Source organism: Lissotriton vulgaris, chromosome 2_1 (genome assembly GCF_964263255.1).
Source record: "Lissotriton vulgaris chromosome 2_1, aLisVul1.2, whole genome shotgun sequence".
Lineage (NCBI taxonomy): Eukaryota > Metazoa > Chordata > Amphibia > Caudata > Salamandridae > Lissotriton > Lissotriton vulgaris.
The window spans coordinates 1525412757-1525438830 of record NC_141687.1 but is presented as its reverse complement, the minus strand read 5'-3'; the positions used below and the strand labels follow the sequence as shown (position 1 = coordinate 1525438830).

The window sequence follows — 26074 nt, the reverse complement described above, 5'->3', positions numbered from 1 at the left end:
ATGTTTGAGAAACAAATGTTTGACTTGTTCACGGATACGTACACAATTTTTTTTAGATCTCTTATAAAAACATCAAATCGTCCTTCTTCTGTTTCTTCAAAGAGAAACGTCATCGTACAAATTCGAGAAAAATGACGGCCATCTTGGAATATCATATTTTAACAAAAGATTTGTAGGGTGCGTTTGGAGAAAAAGGAGGTTTTAAAGTGGATAAAAGGCTACATTTTTCTTTATTTTACAACCCTGGTGAATTACTTAATTTATATGGAATTATAGGAACGTACTGAAATATTGGATTTGCACACGCAATTACAAACATGTGGAGTTTTCTGAATAGATTCCCCAGAAACATTGCAAAAGAATTATAAATCATAGGGTTCCTTCATTTAGCGTTGATAATACAAAATACAGTAAAGCGGTTTCGTTTCGAAGATGACGGCTCCTGTTATGAGCCGCTTCAGTCCTTCCTCTATGCAGATGGCGTTACTGTGCCAAGTCGAGTTTGAAAGGTTCTGCTGGGGCGGAGGAGATAGTGCAGACGCGGGAGTCTGGAGATTTTGCAGCTGACATGGCTTCTTTCGTGACTGAGGTGTTAGCACACTCTGGAAAGCTAGAAAAGGAAGACTTAAGTACCAAGCTCAGTAAGCTGTGCACGAGAGTGGAAAAGATCAAGGTAAAGGGCCCTGTAATTTCCTTCTAGGCTAGAGAAGAGACAGAGGGGCAATCAGGGCTTTAAGTGGGATGAAAAACTGTGGGGTCTCTCAAAGGGGCGTGGGCGATGTAATTAAGGGCATGGCTTAAAAACACATAAGCTAAAATCTGTGCTTAACATAATGTGCCGCACGGCTGGTATTCTACTGTTTCAGTCATTGTATTTAGATATTTAATGCAAGAAGTAACATACCTACAAGCCAGAACTATTGGCTTTGTCAGTGGTTGTTAGTTGCATAAGGAAAAAAAGGAAAAACTATGGCTTCATTGTAGATAATATTGAAAATGTTTAAGTTCTGAACTATACCGAGTCTCTTTGAAGTTACTTCAAAGGCAGTAAAGAGTGGTTCTGCTGCTGAATTTAAAAAAAAGAAATTCTACCCTGAGGGTGAAGGCAAGAATGGAAAGCCTGGCAGGGACCTGTCTCAGCAGCTGCTTTTTAGAATTAGCAACGGCCCACTAAAAGCCCTCAGGAAAGTGACTGAAGCTACCAGCTGTGCAGAAGTGTGGTGGAGGGCAAGATAATAGGCGAGAAAGTTTGGGATTGAAGAGAGAGGCGATCGCCAAGATCATAAGTTGTTTTGGACTGTGTTAGATGTCTAATGAGTGTGACAGCTTTTTTGGGGGGAGGGCGGGCGGTTGTCCAAGACCATTAACTGCACAGGAAAACGTTGCAGTAATGGGCGTGAAAACCCAGGATGGGGGTGTATACACAGTTGGTTATGGTGGTGTGAGTTGGGTGGGGTTCTAATGGTAAAGGAGATAAGACCGGTACCAAGATTGCCAGCCCTGCTGTGGGAGGGGGTAGAGTTAAGGTAAGTAGGATGGGAGATTATGGTGGAGGAGGGATATACGTGTTAGATCATCACCTTGCAGGTTGTTGGAAGAAATCAAGATAAGGGGTTAAGTCTTGATTATAGAGATCAGGGAACAGGCACCTAGGTCAGCAATTGTGCAGGGATGCGGAGGAGGAGTGCCCTAGGATGGATGAGTGTATGTAGGAAGTAAGACAAGCGTTTTTGCAAGGCAATCGGTCTTGTGTTTGTTAAAGTTAGAGCTGTTAACCTTTTTTACTTTTGTTTTTTTATTAGCAGTGGAGTTAGTATATTTGCATAGCACCATTGCCAATAGCATAAAAAGCAAAGGTAAAAAACATTGTCATTTTCAACGCCCACAGCTCTAACTTTAACAAATGCGAGATCTACTGCATTGGAAATGCAATCAGTCTTGCATTTGTTGTGTTGGAGTTATTGGCATTATAAATGCCAGTGATTTTTACCTAGTCATGTTGCAGGGTGCCGTGCCATATGTGGCCGAAAGAGGTCTCATGTAACCTCTTGGTTACATATGGTACTGCACACTGCAGTAAATATGGTAAATCCACCCTACCCATAATACATTATATGCAAGACAGTACCACAAGTACATTCAAATAGCTAAGTCCATATATACGGTTGTAGCTTTGAAATGTGACAAAATAATTATAATATTCATTCCGGATTAGGTTTTACTTTGTGTGGAGCTGATGAAGGGAAATTTATAGAAGGTCTTGTGAAAATGTGAGATGTGCTAGTGAGTGAAGTAACCACTGCCAGCCTAGCTTGGGCTCAAGCATATGTCCTGCCTGAAGCCCTGTAAGAAAATAGTTCTCTGATGCAGTAATTAAAACGTGGGGAGCCCATACACATGTAACAGGGCTGTCATCATGGGAGGTTACATGAAGAGTCAAGGAGGGACTACTAAGCCTATAGACAAATTAAAAGCCTCCACTTACAAAGGACAGGGACATCAGCCAATTAAAAAGATGGGCAGAAGAATACAGCATGTCTCAAAGACAGCGCATACGCTGCCTAGGTAAGACCTAAAAAACAGCTTCACAGGAGGGTGAAGCAGTTTAGGATATTGTCTGAGATCTTAGTGGTAGAGGAGAGGGGACTGCCACAGAGATGAATAGCTGTGTAGAACTATAACTTTTTGCTGATACAATACAGGGAGAAGGAGTTGCATTTACTTTGTTTGAGGTGGAACTCTGTAGTATTTAATCACTCTGAAAGCTGTAGTACACTGCTCCCACTGGTCAAAAAGTAGGGAGTATTGTATACAAAAAAACTTGAATGCTTCCTCCCACAGTTCACTAGTAATATGTTCTGATGAATGATATCAGTTATAACTTCATACAAGAAGCTACTTTAATTGTTTTACTCTCTCTCTGAAGAGGGGTGTTAAAGTAATAATAGTGCTTGTCATGTAGGAAAATTTCCAACTACCAATACTTTCCCCCTGCATCCCAGTCAAAGCTCTATCTTGCACCCCATAGTTAAAAACATCGAAAAATCTTCAATCCCAACTGTGACAAAAAAAGATTCCATCTGCTGACCACCATCGAGACTTAGTTTACTACTTCCTCAATGACGGACTCAACACATCTCCTTGCCCTATTTATATAATTCTATTTAAAAATAGAGAAAGAGTTGGTGGGGTCACCATGCAGTATTAGAGCTTGTTCACCGTCATATGATTCAAGGCCCTTTCTATGAGTCTTTTGAGTATCTCTTTTCCAGGGCAATCACTAGTCCAACCTCCTCTTTGTTTGTGCTGTGATTTACAATCTTTCCAAGAAATTCCACCCTTCCTTCCACGCAATATATTGGATCTTGCTCTTCACATTCTAATAACCTCCTCTTTGTTTGTGCTGTGATTTACAATCTTTCCGAGAAATTCCACCCTTCCTTCCACACAATCCATTTGATCTTGCTCTTCACATTCTTACAACCTCCTCTTTGTTTGTGCTGTGATTTACAACCTTTCCGAGAAATCCCACCCTTCCTGCCACACAATCCATTTGATCTTGCTCTTCACATTCTAACAATCACTTCCCTAATCTCATCTTCAATGAGCAGCAAATCTGGGTGGAAGACTCACTAGACGTGTTATTGTGGTCATGGATTCCCTAGACTCTACCCTGTTGGTTAATTAATCCACCGTTCTACCTATTGCCCAGTCACCAGTTCCATTGCACTTATAATCTTCAGAAAAAACAAACATAGCCCACCTTTAACTATAGAAATGTTACTATCCTTCTTTCTTCAGTATTTGACAAAGTATAGGAAAAACACACTGTTTTGCTAAAATAAACCTCACCCACCAAAAGGTCACTTGGTGCCATGCTTCATCATCTGCTTCTTCCCGCCCCACTAACGGGACGGGGCGTGATGCGACCAACGATGACGTGGGAGCACTTATTAGTGAAGTGATGTTATGTGTGATATGAGAGTGGAAGGGTCTGAGTGAATATAGTGGGATTAAAAAATACCTGGCTGTGTGGAAACTAAATTTTTATACTCCGTATAGCTGGTATTATTACAAATGGGGAGTAGAGGTTTGTATGCTATGATGGGCTACTACCTCTCTAGTCTACATGTTTCGAAGCCATCCCCCTGGCTGCTCTTCAGGCCCAAAACGTGATCCCTGTACCATTCTATGTTAGAAAAGAACCTTATGGTTTGCCTGCTCAATTTTGCAGATTTGAGTTCATATAGAAAAACACGCAGTGATACAATACCCAATTGGTGTGATCATACGTGTTTTAGTTACTAATGTTACCAAACTATAGCCTCATGAGCTTTTGCACAGGAGGAGAGGAGCGCTTGTAGCGACACAGTTATCAAAGCTGCTCTCTCACCCTAGCAATGCCTTCCCGTTGCTCCGATGAACTTGTAATCTTCATTCAACCATCCTCTTCGGTTCTGTATTAAGAATGAGCTAGAGTGGTAATCCAAATCTACTCCCCATTTTGGCCAACCTACTCAGTCAAGAATTCATAACAAAATTTTGTTCATAATTTTCACAACCCCCTTCCTTGAAACTATTGGTCCTCACCTGGAATCCCTTGCTGGTATCTTAGATTAACTGGAAAGCAAACAAGCAAAGGCTGTATACTCTTCCTCCCTTGTCCTCTTGCAAACTATACCATCGAAAGGCTAGTAACCTGTACTCCGACCACCTTGCCAACTGAAACACCACAGCAGAATCCTTGAGAGATGCTGAAACATTTCTAAGTCACCTTCGGAGCCCATGGCCTTCCTTGCAAAGACCAAAGGCTACAATCTTCTTATTTCAGAGCAAGAAAGGAATGCTTTCAATGACACATTGATGACTCTGCTAACTCAACCAAAGAATTGTTGCTCAAATATAAGTTGTCTCCCGGTTCAGTATCTAGCATGCCAGTCAATTCCATTTTACTGTATGTACAGACGTCTCTCTTCACTGACAGAATTGGCACCCTAGTGGCTCCCATTACCCCTAGCCCAACTCTAAGTTTTCCAGTTCTTCACTTTGCAACAGCGTAACCCCTTTCAGTGACTTAATGCCAGTCTCTGAGTCCAACATGAGCTTTATCCTGCCCTCCTTCAAGAAATTTGCACCCTGCTGTGACATTTGTAATTCTAGATAAATCGAGCTCAGCCTCCCAACTAGTAATACCTATCATCGTTAGCTAGTCAAATCCCCCCTCACTACTGGAGTAATCTTGCAGGCCATTAAACTTGAAGCAAGCAATTATCGGGTCCTAAAAAAAAATTTGCTGATCCAGACATTTTCAACAGTTACAGACCTATCTCTAGCCTACTGTGCATCATAAGGCACTCAAAATAGTTATTACCTGCCATTTTTTGTATTCAGTAATAAAAGTTGATGCAGCACCATGCACTTTAAACTGGTACCCATTCGCCCACACGAATTGTGCAGCCAAAACCCTGACCAGGGGGGCAATTCTACCTCGTGTACTGCTGCTACATTCCCTCAAACACAAAAGACAGTAATTGGACTATGGGTTGCCAAGGCTGGCGGAACGGTTCTCTTCTTCAAATTTAAGTGTGTTTTTAACTGTGGCGAATTCTTTTTTTTTTTAAACTGATGTTTTATTGTTTTATAAAAATATGGCCAACTTTTGTAAAGGTTTTAATTAACTGTACAATAAACGTATCACTTACGAGGATAAAAAAAGAAACAAATAAAAAACCTGTCAGTTGTCACCACACATGGAGGTGTCCGCTTCCCAAGTGATTTGGAGCAGGTTTAAGACCTTGGCAGGGTAAAGAGATCAACTCTCTTAATATTATATAAGCGATTCTTCATGCACATTCCCAAGACCTTGGCTGCATTTCTCCACCACAATCCTTGTAACTGACACAGCACTGTCATGCTTTGAGTTCTTAAACGCTAACAATTTCCACGAAGTATAATTAGGACCATTCCTCTCCAGGACCACAAATACCCATGTGCCATCACACAAGCTTCTGCCTTGTCACCATCACTCTCCAACATTTATATAGGTCCCCCATTACCATCTTGAGTGCCTTTAAGATAGGTTTTTATTACATGTATGCAGACAATATACAGTTCCACCTCAAGCTGGAGGACGAACAGATCAAATGTATTAATTTTCTTTAGTGCCTCACCCATTTCCAGTTGCGGATAGAAAGCAACTGGTTATTTCTTAACAGGGAAAAAACAATAATTTGTCCTTCTTAGGTTAGTCAACCCCTTTCCCTTCTCTCTACCCTTGCCTTCCAAAAAGAATCCTCCTCCATTGCGGTGGAAAAACCTCGTAACTAAGCAGTATTCTTTGACATTGACTGCTAATACATCCACAAAAAAGAAGACTCCAAAACCACTTTCCACCAGCTTTGCCTATTAAAGTGGGGTTTGCCTCTGCTACATTGATCCCAAGAAATCTATTATTCTTCTGTTTAGACAATTTTATTAGTCTGTACGCTAATCTTCTACAACAACCATGCCTATGCGTCAAACTGTTATAAACTATGCCACCCCCTGTTTTTTGCTCTGAGTAGGTAAGACCACATACCCTGAAATCTCTCCACTGGCCACCAGTAAAGAGGAGATAGACCTTTGATACTTCCTGGCAGATGATTATGTCAAGTTCTGAAAAAACATACAAAGACCCACCTGTTTTATACAGAATTTGTTTTTACAATTAATCTCCTTCCCTGAAACATGTATAACTGTTTGCTAGTTGCCTAAGACTGCAGGGCCCATCTTGGCTATAACCTAGAGCATGTGCCTTCAAGAACTTTACTATCATATTCCTTCAATTTGAATACCACCTACAGTGCACTGCCAAAGTTTATGTAAATGTGTTCTGGTCACCTGCCACACTTCAGTGCTCTGAGAATACTAGTGCTGTGAGACCAGTGTTGTCAGCGATGTACATTAAAACCTAAATAATGGTTCAGCAAAGACATTGGCAAAATAGCTCAAGCATCAAAATGAAATTGACAAGGAGAGGAAAGTTGTTGGAGATGGAAGAGGCAGAACCACATTGACGTAGGATGTGGACTGTTGAGACCACCAGTCACCGGTACAGTGAAATGAAGACTGTGGACGAGGAGTAAGGTAAACCGGGCGACCTTAGGGCTAGAAGGGACCTCAAGCAAGTGATGAATCAGATGAAAGGGGAGCTCAAACGATGAACCAACCATACCTTCAACAGTGAGCAAGACTAGTTCCTATGACTTTTGAAAGGATGTGAGACCTACTCAAGATGTCTAGCACAGCAGTGGATATAAATCTGGGGATATATAGGAGGCCAGAGAGTATTTCAAAATTGTGCAAGAGTGGTGAAGTAGTGCCTGAAAATGACATTGGGAACAATAGGACATGCAGTTTGTGAAAGGAGGTAACGTTTAGGACTAGTAGAACCAAAAAGTTTGGCATAGGGAGCAGATAAGGACCATGAACTTTGAGTCGGGTAATCAGAGTAGGAGGTTTGGCAACAACGTCATTTTTGAGATGGGCTTGACAACGTCCTCAATTGGGAATGAAGATTATGGGAGGTATAGAGTGGCAGCTGTATGTAAATTATGTTACACCCTCATTGAAATAAACATAACGGGACATTTTTCCTTTGTTTTTATCAGGGAGAAGTATCCGAATTTATCACTAACAAATACGATGAGTTTCTACCCAGCATGCAAAGCACTGAGGATTTGGTCTTTCAAGTTGATGGCTTGTCCACTGATGTAGACCAGCTCAAATCACGAATTGAGAACGAGGTATGATATTGCGCATTATTGACTTGTGGGATGTAGTGTCTCCTTGATTTTGGTAGACACAGTTCTTGTAAAATATATATTAAGTCTCGGACTAAATAGTTGTTGTGTTCTGGTGACCTGTATGGATGAAGCATGAGTTGCGTGATTATGATTAGTCAACTGACAGTGAGTGGAAGGATTGCTTCTGCAATATGCAGTGATTTGCATGAGATGTTTGAAACTCTCTAGGATCAGCCATATTTCTTAGGCCAGCATATTGCATGCATTTGAGTTAATAGAAACACCTGTTGTTTATAATTCTTAGAAGTTACAGAAGTGAAATATAAAACACTATATATAAGCAAGTTATTACCATCTTTCTGTGTTTGTCTAGTTAGAATGCAGCTGCGGAGCATGTTTGGAGTTCGAAGGGTTGTCTGCTTAGAAGTGGGAGCTGTATGCTATGTTTGGGTTTCTTTTTATGTTGGAATATAACATATTAATGCAATGAAGTTCCTCTAGAGTTTAAAATGAGGGCGGTAGAAGAATCTGATGTGGTCATTTTGCTGTTGGGAGTCTGACCTGTCAGGCCGCTTGATGACTGTAGGATACCAATTACAAAATCACTACTCTCGTAGCTATTTGGATTTTACTTCAGGAAACAGAGGTTGGAATTTACCTTTAACCTCTGTTTCTGACCGATGCAGCACTCGTCATTGTATATGAACCTAATGGAAAATGCTAGTATGATCGAGGATTCCAGATAAAAAGTAGAGTCAAGATATTGGAAAATCGTTATTTAAACCTGCTCCCTTGGTATCTTTTAACTCAGTCAAAGCGCAAAGTGACCACCCTGTTCCTCACGCTGCTCCCCGATCTGCCTGCCACCACTGGTATCGTAGCGCTATACCGCCAGACTGAAGTGTTCTGCCTCGCCTCGCTCACACATCTGCTATTGCCCAATTGAAGATCGCATTTGTTTCATAGCGCTAGATTGCCTGATTAATTATTGATTTAATAATCATTGTTGTGTCGTAGCGCTGGATTGCCTAAGTGTGCTTTAACTATATTTACAACTGTGCTGCGCTGCCTGTGAAATTGACTCGTGCCTGATTGTGCCGGTGCCACTGACCTTTGCATCGCTCTTTTTCACCGATTGTGCCCCAATCCTGCTTCGGTTTTGGCTTGCTGCCATTTTATTTCTGTTGTTGTTGTTGTGCCTCCCTGCCCGGATCTCCACCCCGCTCCCGCCTGCTCCTCCCTCCCACTGATACAGTAAGCCCCGCTCTCCCGTCGTAGCGCCGTGACCATCCTGTTCCTAACAGAAGCGGTCGCTCCTCACGCTGCTCCCCGATCTGCCTGCCACCACTGGTATCGTAGCGCTATACCACCAGACTGCAGTGTGCTGCCTCGCCTCGCTCACACATCTGCTATTGCCCAATTGAAGATCGCATTTGTTTCATAGCGCTAGATTGCCTGATTAATTATTGATTTAATAATCATTGTTGTGTCGTAGCGCTGGATTGCCTAAGTGCGCTTTAACTATATTTACAACTGTGCTGCGCTGCCTGTGAAATAGACTCGTGCCTGATTGTGCCGGTGCCACTGACATTTGCATCGCGCTTTTTCACCGATTGGGCCCCAATCCTGCTTCGCTTTTGGCTTGCTGCCATCTTGTTTCTGTTGTTGTTGTTGTGGCTCCCTGCCCGGATCTCCACCCCGCTCCCGCCTCCCAGCTGCTCCACCCTCGCCCCTCCCCTTCCACTATCCACATATGACAGATGCCTCTGCGTGCAGCGTTCACGCGCAGTGATCGCGCCCCATGCGTGCCGAAGGTGCGCCAAAGGTAAGCCCGTCTACGCCCGTCTACGCCCGTCTACGCCCGTCTACGCCCATCCGCGCCTGGACCGCGCCCAGCGCCAGACCCCCTGGTTCACGCAAATCCCATTCCACCCGCATAATATACGACGCCGCAACGCTCTCAGCACTTAACCCCGGCCCACTCCCAAACTGCTACCAAGCCGCTCCAGGACACACCCATGGACCCTTCACCTGCCACTCCTGCAAGTTCGACTGCATCAGGACCCACACCAAATCCACAAACTCCAAACAGAGCTCGGACACTAACCACCTAAAGTGCTTACTGCTGAACACCCGCTCAGTCCACAGACACTCCATCGAACTCCGGAATCTACTCAACACTACATTGCCGGACGTCGCCTTCCTTACAGAAACATGGATGAACGCCTCATCAGCCCCCGACATCGCCATAGCCATCCCGGACACCTACAAGATCATCCGAAAGGACCGCATCAACCAAACAGGAGGAGGCATCGCCATCATCCATAAGAACACCATCCGCATCACGACCAGCTCCGACGATAACCTCGCTACCGCCGAACACCTTCACTTCCAGATTCACACCGACCCCAAAACCACACTCAGAGGCACCCTTATCTACAGACCCCCAGGACCCCGCTCACAATTCAGTGAAGACATCGCTGACTTCATCAGCCCACATGCCCTCCCATCCGAGTCATACATTCTACTTGGAGACCTCAACTTTCACCTGGACAAGAAAAACGACAACAACACCACCACCCTTCTGGACAACCTGGCCAATCTCGGACTCAAACAACTCGTTGACACCCCCACCCACTCTGCCAGACACACGCTTGACCCTATCTTCACCTCCAGCAAGCACATCTCCTTTGATCACACCACAGCTCTCCACTGGACGGACCACAGCTGCGTTCACTTCCACTACAAAAAATCCACGACCCATAACCCCCCACAACCTATTCCCCGAAGAAACTGGAACAAAATCACCACCGACCAGCTCTTCTCGTCGCTTCAACAAAACCCCCCTGCCAATTCATCGGACCCAAACCAAGCAGCCACCAACCTCACACAATAGATCACCCACAGCGCAGACGAACTAGCACCCTTGAAAAACCATCTAATCAAGCAAGGTAACAAAAAAGCCCCCTTGTTCAACAATGACCTTAAGAAATCCAAGAAGTTCTGTCGGACTCTCGAGAAAACCTGGAGAAAAAACCCTACCACTGACAACCTGGCCTCCTTCAAGAACGCCACCCGCAAACACCACCAACTCATCCGATCCACCAAGAAATCAGCATTTAAGGATCGACTTGACAACAATGCCCAAAACAGCAAGGAACTATTCAACATCGTCAAAGAATTCACTAACCCCTCCGCAGGCACTAACGACATCACCCCCTCCCAAGACCTCTGCAACTCTCTATCATCATTCTTCCACAACAAAATCGCCGAAATACATAACAGCTTTCAAAACCATTCCGAAGACCAGTCCACTCCACCCACCTCCAAACCAAAACCCCCCTCTAACAACCTTTGCGCCCGGAACCCAATCACCACTGAAGACACCATCCGCCTGATGAATTCCATCCACTCAGGATCGCCAACCGACCCTTGTCCCCACCACATCTTCAACAAAGCAGACTCCATCATCGCACCCCATCTCCGAGACGTCATCAACTGCTCCCTCAACTCCGCCACCTTCCCGGAAATCTGGAAACATGCCGAACTCAGCGCCCTTCTGAAGAAACCCACAGCTGACCCAACTGAACTTAAGAACTACCGCCCCATCTCGCTCCTCCCATTCCCCGCCAAAGTCATCGAGAAAGCCGTCAACAGTCAGCTCGCCGCCTTCCTCAAATCCAACAAATCCCTAGACTCCTCTCAATCAAGCTTCCGAGCCAAACACAGCACCGAAACCGCCCTCATCGCAGCAACAGATGACATCCGAACACTACTGGACAACTGAGAAACAGTTGCTCTCATCTTACTTGACCTCTCCGCAGCCTTTGACACAGTCTGTCATAGCACCCTCATACAACGCCTCAGCAACATCGGAGTACAAGGAAAGGCATTGGACTGGATCATATCGTTCCTCACGGGAAGAACCCAGAGAGTCCGCCTCCCCCCTTTCAAATCAGAGGCCACCGAAGTCATCTGCGGCGTACCACAAGGATCATCACTCAGCCCCACCCTCTTCAACGTATACATGAGTACCCTTGCATCCATCGCGCGCCAACACAACCTCAACATCATCTCCTACGCAGACGACACCCAGCTGATCCTCTCCCTCACCAAAGACCCAAACACCGCCAAAACCTATTTACACGAAGGAATGAAAGAAGTAGCCGAGTGGATGAAGAACAGCCGTTTAAAACTAAACTCGGACAAAACAGAAGTCCTCATCTTAGGACCATCCCCCTCTGCCTGGGACGACTCATGGTGGCCACCGGCCCTCGGAACCGTACCCATACCTACGGACCACACACGTAACCTGGGCTTCATCCTGGACTCCTCCCTCTCGATGACCAGGTAAGTCAACGCCGTCTCATCATCTTGCTTCAACATCCTACGAATGCTCAAAAAAATCTTCCGTTGGATCCCCACCGAAACAAGGAAGACAGTCACCCACGCACTGGTCACAAGCCGATTGGATTACGGCAACACCCTTTACACCGGAACCACAGCCAAACTACAGAAAAAACTCCAACTCAGCCTCAGCCAGACTCATTTTGGACATCCCTCGGCAAGCTCACATTTCCGACCACCCGAAAGACCTCCATTGGCTCCCTGTCAACAAAAGAATAACATTCCGTCTCCTCACCCACGCACACTAAGCACTCTACGACCTAGGACCCGAATGCCTCAACACGCGTCTATCCTTCTACACCCCCTCCCGCCAACTGCGATCGTCCAATCAAGACCTCGCCGCAATTCCGCGCATCCACAGATCCACCATGGGGGGAAGATCCTTCTCCTACTTAGCGGCTAAAACCTGGAATTCTCTCCCCACCCACCTCCGCCTCACTCAGAACCACCTCTCTTTCAGAAAGCAACTAAAAACCTGGATATTCGATAAGTAAATTCACCTCCTTTCCCTCAAGCGCCTTGAGACCCTCTGTGTGAGTAGTGTGCTATACAAATTTTGGAACTTGAACTTGAATGTAGTTATGGCGTTTCCTGCTATTGTCAGTGGTTTCAATTTGAAAGAGAAGAATGTTCCGCTGCATGCAGCATCAACATCACCCGCCCCCCCAGCTGTGAAGATACTGGAACAATCGGATGCAGCAGATAGAGCACGTATTTTTGACTGGAAGGCAAGTATGCTTAATAGTGATGATGGACTCCCTGGTTGCGTACTATGCAGCATGAACCAATGCAGGGAAGCACTCTTAAATGTACAGGGAGATAAATTTCGCTGATGGGGGTTACTATTCGTGTCACGAAGAGGACCATAGGGAAAAAATATCTCCAAGGAAATGCTGCTATGACTTAGGGTTTTCACCACCTGCTATTCAAGTCAAGCTGCAACGTACAGGTACTGTGAAAAAAAGGCCTATTTCAATTACCACAGGATCCTACTTTCCTTAATAGATTAACACTACTTGAGTAAATAAACTTAATTATTTGAATTCCTTTTCTTAACGTATTTTAGGTTATTGTTTCGCACTGTTTTAATAATTAAGTATTTCAGTTCATTATTTTACCAAGGCGTACATAAGTAAATGGATGGAAGGAGTTGGGATTATAATTTTCTAGTGGAATAGTTAGCCGGAATGAAGAATCGTGCAGCTGATTGACTATCAAGGTCACCCTTGAAATGCAGGAAGTATTAGCAGTATCACCAGTTTTGTAGGTAAAAAAGAATCCGTTGGAGAAGACTGAATGATGTGAGGCATTGGTTCTTAAATGTTTGACTTCTGTGGACCCCCCCAATAATTACTGGAAAATACAGACCCCCCTAAATCATTATTATAATCTTGGGACCCCATTGACTCATTGCTGGAGGCTGAGGGCACCAATATAAGCACTTTCAATGATTTGAACTGCAAAACAATAAACACAAACACAGAAACAGACCTCCATCAAGCAAATACGCAAATGATTAAATATAATATTTAATTAAACACAATATAAATAAAATCAACATTTTAATTTAAATGGAAAGTGTGTAACATTCCTAACTGACATTTAGGTCAGCCGTTGTCCATACTATAGTGTCTTTTATGCTCTTGCGCTGCTCCTGTAGATCAATCTGAGGGCACTAACTTAATTATTAACCTCTAATTTCAAATTCATTCGCATTTACGGAGAGAGTTTTAACATTTTCAACTGGCATTTTGCTTTTTTATTTAACACAGTTTATTAATCACTTAATACAATTTAATTTTCGAAGCTGTCACAAATTCTCGGAGTAGACAGTGCAGACCCCAAAGGTCCCTGTCCCATGATGTAAGAACCGCTGTCTGGCATTGAAGGAGTACAGCGTTTTAGATTTAATCAATCAGTATATAGTCCAGGGTTATCCTGCACTGGGATCTTTGCGAGATAAAGTGAAAGCCTATTAGGTAGTGCAGGATGAATTTAGTATATTTGAAGGATGTATTTTCAGGGGACAATGTTGAGTCTTTGGATCAAATTGGTGAATTTAGCACAAGGGAAATTTGAGTCACAATCAGACAAAAGTGGGAGTCAGAGATTTGTACAGATAGCTGTAAGAAATTGGATTATATTGTGGGGTGGGTGACTGCACACCTTATGAAGTAATAAGACTTCTTTTCATGGTGAACGCCAAAAGTTGCTATGTTCACCTGAGCTCAATTCCCTGGAACCTGTGGCACAGAGCAGTCAGGCTTAATCTAGGACAAAGTGTAAATTATTTATGAATAGGGGCTCCCGGTTTTCCGTTTTTACGGATTTATACATATAAATACAGACGGAAATCTATATTTCCTTTGTCTGTATTTATATTTATAAACGGTAAAATACTAGAAAATGTTGCCGCGCTGGAATCCAGAGTCCTCGCCATGCCCCCTGCCTGCTGCTTGAAAGTGCTTCCTGGACGCACACATACACAGCCGCACCCGAGTACTTCACACGTCTTTTCACAGACCATTTACTTGTTAATGAGGCTTATTGTTCTGGCACCCCATGATTGTTCTATCGCCCCATGCCGTAGCCTCTCCCAACGCCCCTGACTCCCTGTCCCAGGCCCCAAATGTGCCTCCTGCAAAGGTGTGACTGACAGTGCACCATGCAGATAACAGACCCGAGTGTGAGTGAATTAGTAGCGCTATAAAAATGAAATGCATCTAATAGAGGGGCTAAGGGGATATGAGGGGTACTGTTGGAAGGCGGTAGTGACGAAATTCGTGGATGGGAAGGGGGGGCGCCAAACATATTGTAACACCGGTCGCGAACAGCGCTAAAGCCGGCCGTGCACGCTGACTATCATCTGTGTGTTTTGTTGTCAGAAGTGAGCTGCTCGGATAAGTCTGAGAGGTTTGTGTGGTAATGTGCCCCAGGACTAAGGGAAGCAGGTGTCGAAGGTCAGCCCGAGTCTTAACTTCTGAGTTGTCCAAAGATAACTCTGCAAAATTGTGGAAAAGCCTTGCTGCCTGCGTCCCACCTGTTGCTCTGTGACCCCCCTCACCTCCCCTTCAGTTAAACAAACAGCCACTCAGTTTACTCCGACAGCATATCCGAGTTCTAAATAAAAACACTTTCCTTGAGCGCTCTTGCGTTTTATTTTTTGCTTGTCCTCGGTTAAATTGAAATTTTGCAGAAACAAAAGTTTCAGCGTTTTTTCGGCAGCTAATAACACTAATTGCCGTTTGCAAAGACCTCTCATCTACATGCATCAAATAAAATGGAACATTTTAAGTGTATATTAAAGAAGAAAATGTATCGTCACTAACCACATATTTGAAAGTTAATATAAATGTGGTTATGAAATCCGACGGTGCCTAATAGCTATAATGTGTTATAGGAATTCTTCCGGCCAGGAAACCTACAGGAATGCAGAAGGGTTCTTGCCGAGCATAGAAAATACTGATTAGCAGTCCCCAATGGAAATGTCAGGAACCTGCAGCTTAAGCCTGCTGCCCACAGTTAACTTGGATGATCAACTAAACTGCATAATTAAAATGCCCCAATTACTGAACGGTTTGTTAAACATTGGAAATCTATGTACTGTACAATTTTCTTGTGTCGCAAATTGACATAGTTCCCCTGGATTTTATTTGGAAACCTTCACGAGCCATAGGTTTCCCTGGAAGCGTCCATTCCTGAAGGAGCTGGCAATCTGTTGGAGTATACCAGGGGCCTGCCTCTGAGTTGGGAGTTAAATTAATGAGGTAAGACCAGTGTTTAATTTGCACATAAACAAATAAGTGCCAGGGATCTTGTCAGGAGGTCACCCCAGCTTGCACCACCCATTGCCACTGCCGTCGCTTACAATGACAGTACTTACAAAACTACTGCAAATTGATTACTTTTTTACACATTCATGAACAAGAACTGAAAGCTAAAACAGCTCAACGATAACTACGCTCTTTTTTTCCGCATTGTATACCCCCTTTCTTAGACTGTTACATACTTGTTTATTGTACTATTCTCCATGTGTCATTTGTCTGGAAACTATGCATTGATTTGTCTGAGATATATGCGTTTATTCCTTTTGTTTATTCTTACTTGTGGTCAATACTGGATTTATGTCCTTCCTCCCTTCCTTTGTAAAGCGCTCCGATATCCCTCGGAATTTTGTTCGCGCTATATAAAACTTTATAAATAAATAAGCACTTAAATTCACAGTGCTGCAGCAGTGCATCCTGGCACATGGCTTAAAACCAATTGATTTCTTATTCGCTGTACAAGAAATAAAGTACGTTGGTCATTTAGAAAGGAAACCTAACATCTCACTCAGTTTGCGAGACGATGGCAAGTGCTGAATTCCTGTGTATGCCTGATTCCCTGAACATAACTCACTCATTGGCTCAACTGTACATGCTTGGCTGTCCCGCCCCAACTGGAACACCTGAAAGGGGACGCATATGCGGCCACAAGTACCCCTCAGAGGTCCTTACAGAGAGTCCCCACTTTGTAAGTACTGTGCCCTCTCACTGATGTTCCCCATTTACATCATTGTGAGCTGTGTGATACACTGCATGTCTGGGTACCATGGCGACAAGAGACACGAAGTGACAGGACAATAAAAGTGCAGGTGTACAGCACTGGGTTTTTACTGTGCACACTTTAAATCCGTGTTTGTTTTAGGATGGCATCCTTCCAAGAGGAGGGGGCGCGGTTCCTCTGAAGGGGGTAGAGTTAAGTGCCTGTGACAGGTGGCTTTATATGGAAATACAGAAGCGCTGGCACATGTTTGCTCCTGATAAGTGCTTGTACTCTTCCTAAAGTGTTTTTATAGCAGAACTGAGAAGCACATGTACTCTCCTTTTCAAATTACTCAGTGCTGGACCATTCAAAGCACTGCCAAAGCCACAAATCGCTAGTTTAAGTGAGCGCATGTGTGCATTGTCAATTTAAATAAATGTGGAAAAATACTAGCTATAGCATCGCTTTCTACTTGTGGCAAAAATAAATGTGGATAAATACAGAATAAATGCCCCAAAAATAAATATGGATAAATACAGACGGAAATGGCAAAAAAATAAATACCATAAAACCGGGAGCCCTATTTATGAAGTACCAAAACAGTAATAGTCAAAACACCAGACAATACAAATTCCAAACCAAGTTAGTTAAATAAAGTAAATTAAAAAAGCAAAATACCACCAAAACAGCACAAACATAAGGGGACCGGAGGGATGAATGTTTAACATTTTTTATGTTGAAATAGCATCAATAAGGATAAAATGGCAATTCTAGTCTACAGATATGGTAGTCTGGGACCTAGGTATGATTTGAGACCAAGATGGGGCTCTGGTCCGATACCATACGTGGATTGGCCCCAAAGCGGAATTGGGCTAAGTTGTTTTATTGGAGGTGCTGAAAGCCTAGACTGGGACAAAGCTGAAATTCAATCCTATGTTGTGTCCTAGATACAAGGAGGAGCATGTCAATCCATCTGGGCTTCTCTCTGGTCACAGACTAGAGGACTGTATGATCTTCTGCTGTTTCAGAAGATGTTCTAGGGATGGTGCCTTGAGATGCCACGCTTATGCCGGACAACAGCTAGTGAATGGGGTTGGGTGACTCCTGAGCACCCCCTAACCAATGGAGTAAACTTTGCTAGGGGCATTCCTACACATCTATTCAGCAGTTCTTGTATTCCTGACTGCAGAATATATCAATGTACCCTTCACTCTCAAAACAAAGATGTGGAAACCCTTCCCTACTTAATGCAGAGCCTGTGTGCCTACCCAGAGGTGTGGCCATGGTAATGAGCAGTCCCATCCTATGTGGTCACTCTCTAAACCGGTCTTGAGATAGCTTTCTATCCATGGGGTTTGGTACTAGCCTGCCTTTTGAGAAAAAGTCTGGGCCTTTTCAAGTTTCCTCCTAATTTTTGCCTGTGACAGGACAGGCCTCTTTGAAGTAAAGCAAGTTGCTATGCCCACTGCAGCTGATCTTACTACCAGTTGAAGAAAAAAGCTCCCCACTCTTGCGCCATTGTCTATGCTGTGGTAGCATTTTTCAAACCTCTTTCACACCTCATTCAAACCAAGTACTGCCTGGGCAGTTGCTGAAATATAAATCATATCAGCTTCCAGAAGGTTTCTAAAAGTTAAATTCTCATACATTTAATACAAATCCACCTTTACTGTCAGATTTGTTTTTTTATTAAATATAAAAATAAGTCTTTGAATGGCGTCTGTAATTGGTACAGGTCAAAATCTATAGATTAAAGTATATAATCTGTAGTTTAACTTTTCCTATGTACCAGTGACCGTGTCATTTTGAGCATTGTCATTAGGGGAACATGCCATTTCTAATGTTACACATGTTCCACTTCTAAATATTATGCACCCTAGCTTTTGGACAGCAAGGTGTGCTGAGGGGTGACTTATTCAATGAGGTTTTCTTTTATCTGTCATGACGGTCATTTTGACAGGTCTGAGCAGCAGAGTACAAACTGCTGCTGTCAGGATACAGTGAAATCCCTGAAGCCTTGATTGCACTGCCACTTTAGTGGATGGCACAATAGTTGCTGCAGTCCACAGATGACATTTACCTCCCCACACTGCATATTAAGGCCTTATAGGAAAATGACAAGCCCCAATCAAGTTAGGTACATTTCGACATGATTAACGGGGTAACAAAGGCACTTTACTTCTGGTTAGCTGGGATAAAGCATACAGAGTCCCAATGGCAGCAAAACAGGCAAATATATGGGGGGCATCACACAAAATATGGTTATTTCCTATTGTGGCCAGGAATGGACAGCATGAAGGAGAGTGTAGTTAAGGATTGCTTACATTGTGCTTGTTGTGAGAAATGCTCCTTTAGAGCCAGTTGAGAAACCAAGGGACCTTTGGCAGATGATTTGGCTGGATATTGTCTTGCTTTTCAATCATTTGCCACGCTCTGAGCAAAATGCGGTTCAGACAGTTGTTTGAGTGAAATTAGCACACATATGGTTACAGAATTTTTAAGAGACGGCTTCTGTGGAGAAAGTATTTTAAAAGTAATTGTTTGGACAACAGAGTGCAGTTTTCATTGGAGGAGATGCTCTGGTTCCTCAAAGAGATGTGAGTGGTAGATTATTGCATAGCTTTATATCGGCCTCCAGCAAACGGTCTAATACAGATCATGAGCAGGTTGATAAGAGAGTGTGCTCAAAGGGCAGTACAATTATGGGAAAACCTCCTCTAGATTTTGAAGAGCCACAGTGGGTCCATAGGATAACACCTGTCATAGTAACTGGCATTTCACCATTTAAGGGCTTAGAGGGATGCAAGGCTGAGATTGAACTGTGTCCAGTTGGTTGAGAACAAATTATTCTGAGAACAGGGAGCGTAATAGCAACTTTGTGAAATAACAAGAAAGGTACAAAAAGAGGGTAAAGAAGCAAGTATTGAGTGTCTGCCAGATGGTTCTTGTGAAAAAGCCCAAGTTGCACACTAAGACTTAATACAAAAGGGTATGGCTTCTATTAGTTTAGATGTCTAGGCAGATTATATAGCTCAACTAGAAATGACATCGGTCAAACTCAGTTTATGGGTCCCCTGAAACTTCAGAATAAATGTTCCTATAAAAAACTTTATATACATTCTTATTCATCATAATATTGCATCATAATTCATTACATTGTAGACAAACCTACCAAGCATACCAAAAAAAATCGTCTATATTAAAAACTTAGGCGAGGGAGTTTCTTGTATTATAACATCCATATCACATTGAGCATCTATTTGTCTTCACTCTTTTCTACCCTTCTCTTTTCTCTTATAGACTATGAATCCATAATTTCGTCTTTGACACTTTCAGCCTTCATTAGGATAGTGGGCGATTCCGTTGTGTTTTTGTTACATCATCGTACATAGAGCTATCTGCAACATATAAACCTATTTATATTTTATTATGAAAAGTATCATCAATTCAGCAACATTTAACGATACAATTCGGGGCCCTCAAACATTCTAAGTACAATATCAATGTTAATATACCACTTATTTGTGCATTGCACTATGTGCAATGTAAATGTAATGTAAATGTATTGGCATTTATATAGCGCACTACTTACCCGTAGGGTCCCAAGGCGCTTCGACCGCTGCGAAACCCTTCCTGGCTTCCCTGAGAGATGGTCCCTTAATGGGTATCTCCAGGGTGAGACCAGGCATCCCCGGCAGTCTGGTGGGGCCGTTAGTGAAGATGAGGCAAGCTAATGCCCAGAGTTGCCGAGTGTGATCGCTGATCAGAGTGGGCACCGAGGCGAGAGAATTATCGAGTCCGCTGACCCTGGTCCAGAAACCTGCCGCGCCGGGAATCGAACCCTGGTCCCGGGCCGTCCTTTGCTCTCGGGTCTGCCGCCTCTAACCAGTGAGCCACACTACTTCACTTGGTGTATATAGTGGGATTTTTCCATATTAGCACACACATATTTTCTACTCTCTTGTAACTTAAACTACTTGTGACAATTATTCTACATATTTCTACCACAGTACTCTGGTATTTATTTTTTTATCGAAATGTGATAAAAAGTATTGGTCATTGTTCATAATTCAAACCCCTACAATCAGCAACGTTTGTGTTTGGCTCACTTATCTTCGATACTGTTACTCAGTTCAGAACCTTTTCTAAGATGTATTTATTTTCTGCATTTGCTCATCTAATTTCATTATAGTACTGTCTTTGATACTAACCATTGGTGTTTTAAATTCAATGCCGATTTATTTCACTAACCATTTATGACAACAATTATTTATGTCATATGGATTTATTATTCAAACTCTTTCAATATGTAGTATTCATCATGTTTGGCTCACATATTTTTATACCATTACCCAGTTTAGAATCTATTTCAAATGTTCAATTTCCTTTCTGCATTTTTATTCACCTTCTTCGTATTTAATTCTGGGACCATCTCTGATATTACCAGGTGGCATTTTAATTCTATGTCAGGACCGGAGGCTTCAGATTATGCTATTTCTTCCTTCGCTTTATTAACATAAAGACTCCACAGCAGCTTAGGAAAAGATATAATAAGAACAAAAATGCTTTAAACATAAAGCATTGACGTAATGTTCAACAAATCAAACAACAACTCCCAAGAGTCTCTTTGTATAACACTAGTCCATAGTCCTTCCACTCTGTCCATCATCACTATAAAACCGGACTTCTCATCTTCTTCCCCCTCTTTCTTCGCTGCTCCCGCAGCCAGATAAGTGCTTTTCCTATTTTTTCCCTTTTCAATGTTACGGATTGTATTGTGTACGATCGTTGGGGGACTCATTGCATGGTTTATTCCCTTACAGAGTCCCCGGTTGCGGGAACGTTCTTCGTTCCTACGCGACTTTATTTCCCACTTGTGTGCGGTGTGTACATAGACCGCCAGGGGGCGACCTGTCGTCTCGCCGACCCTTCGGCGCGCCTCCGCAGTGCCAGGAGTCGCGCCGTGGAGTCTGCTTGCGCGGGTGCCAGCCCTCGCGTACCCCTCTGACACCTGGTGCCCCGGGTCTGTAATTTCCTACTCTTGACGCCCCGTTGGGGTCTGTATAGCGGCTCTGACCGCGTGAATCACCTTCGGGTGTCCCTTGTGCACCTCTTTATCCAAAGTGTGGCCTAGCGCGCTTGAGGGGTGCGGTGACCCGGTCCCGGCGAGGAGGGTCTGCGCGCTTGGGGGTTGGTGCAGCCCACCTGCCACGTCAGTTGGCCTAAAACGTGATCGCAGCCGCTTGGCCTGCCCACATTCGAGATCTTTCTCGGTAGCCGCCCTCTTGGGTGCCCCGCATTTACCCTTGGTTCCGAGATGGAAGGGGAATACGAGGAAGAACCCTGCCCCTATCTGCAGGACGACGAGTTCTACCAGGCGGTGGACAATTCCATCTACCGCTGCGTGACGGAGGTGGTAGGCCCCATGGAAGACCGCCTTTCCGCCCGCATCGTGGAAGAGTGCGCGAAGCTGGCAGCGGCGCATGTGCCTCCGTCCCCCGAGCTCCCGGGGATGTCCGGTGGGTTGCCACCCGCCCCGAAGAGGCCTTGTAAGGAGGGGCCGTCATCGGAGGCCCAAGGTGTGGACAGGGGCGCTTTTGAGCGTCTTCGAGACGCCTTCCTGGCTAAGGCGACGGCGGTGCCCCCTGCACCCTTGGTGGACCCTAGTGCTTCGGGGGACGTGTCTACGGCCCCCGCCTCCCCAATCTACGACTCTCCGGACACGGATGACGATGGGGAATCGACCCGGTCTTGGCTTCCGGCGCCCTCTGCCAAGGAGATGCCCCGAGATGAGTCGGGCATGCTGGACCCGGACGAGATAGTCCACCCCCGCTCCGCGGCCTGGACACCGGGGGAGACGGTGGCGAAATTTGTCGCGGGCAGGCTGCGCAAGCCCCTGGAAAAGGAGGCAAGGGGTTGCCTACGTGGGGAGTGCCCTCGGCCAACTTTGGAAGGGAAAGTGGCCATGACCCCGGAATTGGACCCCAAGATGGCCACCTTCCTGGCGAAGTTTATGAAGGACCCCAGGAAAGGGATTGACCGGTCCTGGCGGGCCTGCCAGGACAAATTATTAGATGCGGTCGGGCCCGCCACGAAGATCCTCGACATGGCGGAGGAGGCTAGAGCGAATGGCACCGCCATTTCCCCGGAGGTGCTCTCGAATTGGGCCCAGAGGGTGATTGTGTTCTTGGGCAACGCCAACTGTGCCCTGTCTACGGAGAGGCGGCGTTCGCTCCTCATCAAGCTGGACCCAAAGTTGGGGGACCTGGCCTCGTCGGAGGCGGGTGCTGTGGCCCAAGGAGGCCTCTTCGGCCAACCCTTCATCAGGGAGCTGGGCAAGTTCGTAAATACGTTCACGTCGCTGGATAAGGCCCAGTCCAGCATCAAGAGGGTGTTCCACCAGCATTTCTCCGGAGGGGCCGGTCGCGGTAGGGGCCGCGCGATCGGCCGTGGTCAGCAGACCAACAACAAAGGACAAGGCTCCTGAAGAGGTCAATACCAGACCTCGGCCAACTATACCAACTTCTACCCCACCAGGGGACAACGCTTCGGTGGCAGAGGGTTCAAGAAGAACTCCGGACAGGGAAATGCCCCCGGTAAGTGTACTTTGTTTGGATCAGGTTCCTATTGGGGGGCGGCTGGCAAGCTTTTACGGGGAGTGGGAGTTGCTCACTGCCGACGCTTGGGTTTTGCAAACTGTACGAGGTTTCCATATAGAATTTTACGACCAGCCCACTCAGGCGAGGCCCCCGCGCCCGATGGTTTTTTCAGAGTCCGACGCGCGGTTGATAGACGGGGAGATCTCGGACTTGCTGCGCAAGGGAGCCATCCGCCTATCAACGCGCCACCCACATGGGTTCCTCAGCAACGTCTTTTTAGTGGACTAGACGGATGGGGGCAAAAGACCCGTGATCAATCTCAAAGAGTTCAATGGGTGGTTGGTCTACCGTCACTTCAAGATGGAGGGTATCCACCTCCTTCGAGACGTGCTCCTCCCTCGGGATTGGATGGTGAGACTGGATCTCAAGGACGCCTACTTGGTCGTCCCCATCCACCCCCCTCATCGTCGTTTCCTACAATTCCTATGGGACGACAGGGTTTTCGAATTCACCGCTCTGCCGTTCGGTCTTTCTTCGGCCCCGTGGTGCTTCACGAAGGTCCTCCACCCGGTAGTGGAGTTTCTCAGAAGTCAAGGGGTCCGTATGTTGGTATACTTGGACGACATCCTCCTCATGGGGCAGTGCCCAGAGGTGCTGGCGGGCCAGCTGCGTCAAGCTGTCGGCCTGCTCCAGAGACTGGGGTTTGTGATCAACGGCTCCAAGTCGGTTCTGGTTCCCACTCAACAGATCACTTTTTTAGGTTTCGTGGTGGACTCGGTACAGGCGGTCTTGAGCCTGCCGGGTCGGAAGGTCGCGAAGATACGGCACCTGCTTCGGCAGACGATCGCGAGAGACCGTACGTCCCTGCGACATATCGCCAAGGTGGTGGGTCTTCTCTCGTCCTCCATCCAGGCGATTTTCCCAGGTCCGTTGCACTACAGGGCTCTCCAACGCCTGAAGGCGCAACATCTGCGCCGTGGGATGAGTTACGATCAGTGGGTTCCCCTCACGGACGAAGTGAAGGAGGAGATGTCATGGTGGCTGTCTCACATGGAGGCTTGGAATGGTCGGGCGATCTTCGGTTCAGCTCCGCACTGATCATAGAGTCCGACGCCAGCAGGTCGGGCTGGGGCGCCCGATGCGGGGATTTTTCCACCGGCGGCGACTGGTCTTCAGAAGAACAACAATTGCATATCAATTGTTTGGAGCTCCTGGCGGGCTCCTTCGCAGTTCGTTGTTGGACCAAAGATTCGGTCAAGGCTTGTGTCCTGTTACGGATGGACAATATTTCGGCGGTTCGGTATGTGAACCATCTAGGAGGCCCTCGTTCCCGCGCCTTGGCGGACTTGGCGAAGGACTTCTGGGATTATTGCCTGTCGCGTCACATTGCGGTGACGGCGGAGCATCTGCCAGGCCAGTGCAATCAAGTAGCGGATTGGCACTCCCGACATCTCAGGGACGCCAGCCAGTGGAAACTGGATCCGGAGGTCTTCCGGTGGCTACACTCCCTCTGGGGTCCCTTCTCGGTGGACCTCTTTGCGTCCCGTCTCGACCACCAGCTGCCGCGTTTCTTCAGCTGGAGGCCGGACCCTCTGGCGGAGGCCACGGACGCGTTCTTACAGGATTGGAGTCGGGAACAACCGTTTGCGTTTCCCCCGTTCTCCACGATAATGCGAACGGCGGCTCAGATACGCCGCCAGGGTGCAGAGCTGGTGTTGGTTACACCACTCTGGAGGTCTCAAGTGTGGTTTCCGGTTCTTCTGGAACTTTCTTGGGATTTTCCAATCCTACTCCCCCTGTTTCCTCTGCTCCTGACAAGTCCGGATCAGGAACCTCATCCCCTCGTCATGCAGAACTCTCTCCGCCTCGTGGCGTGGAGGCTCTCAGGAGACGCTGGTCGCTCCCGGGCCTTTCGGGGTCGGCTGAACACTCGCTCTCCAAAGCATGGGCCGATAGTACGACGAAGCGTTACAGATCCGCTTGGCTTAAGTGGATGCGTTGGTGTTTACGAAGGGATTTGGATCCCTTGGTCGCAGGCCTCGTTCCCGTGCTGAATTTCCTGGCGCATTTGGCCGACAAGGGCCTGGCGTATAGGACGATCAATGCTATTCGATCGGCGATTTCGGCTGGCCACGACAACATCGATGGCCATCCAATAGGGGAACACCCTTTTGTGTGCCGGCTTCTGCGAGCTATCCGCCTCGCGCTGCCTCCGGAACCCAGGTACTCCGTCCTTTGGGACGTCAATTTGGTTCTGAATTTGTTCCTGTCGTGGCCGGCCAATTCCTATCTGTCTCTTAAAGAGCTGTCGGCGAAGTTAGCCATGTTGTTATGCTTGGTTTCTTGTAGACGCGTCTCTGACGTGCGCGCGCTGGATGTCTCTGCACGCATTTTTTCTCCGGATGGGGTTACTTTTACGGTGGGCCGACGCACTAAAACGTCGTCGCGTTCCATTTCATATCCAGCTTTTCTTGACACTCCTAAGTTGTGTGTCGTGCAATGCCTCAAAGCATATGAAGACCTGACCTTGGGTTTGCGCCCTCCGGGCGAGCGTCGGTTGTTGATTGCCCTGCGGAAGCCACACAAAGCTGTCTCCTCTCCCACTATTGCTCGGTGGGTGCGGTGGGTCATGCAAGAAGCAGGCATCAATACTTCTCTCTTTGGAGCACACTCCGCCAGGGGGGCCATGGCCTCTAAGGCATTCTCGTGGGTGCTCGTTTGGAGGACCTAATGCGAGCGGCGGATTGGTCCTCGGATTCC

At 45.9% G+C, this 26074-nt stretch overlaps 1 protein-coding gene across 1 annotated transcript in view; it reads left to right on the top strand.

Moving 5' to 3' along the window:
• Positions 1 to 508: 508 nt before the first annotated feature.
• Positions 509 to 26074, top strand: part of ZW10 (zw10 kinetochore protein) — a 235790-nt gene continuing 210224 nt past the window's right edge. Inside the window, exons 1-2 of the mRNA XM_086957379.1 lie at positions 509 to 673; positions 7650 to 7784. Of these exons, the coding sequence (XP_086813505.1) occupies positions 569 to 673; positions 7650 to 7784 (240 nt within the window). The 5' untranslated portion in view covers positions 509 to 568. The remainder of the gene's footprint in view (positions 674 to 7649; positions 7785 to 26074) is intronic.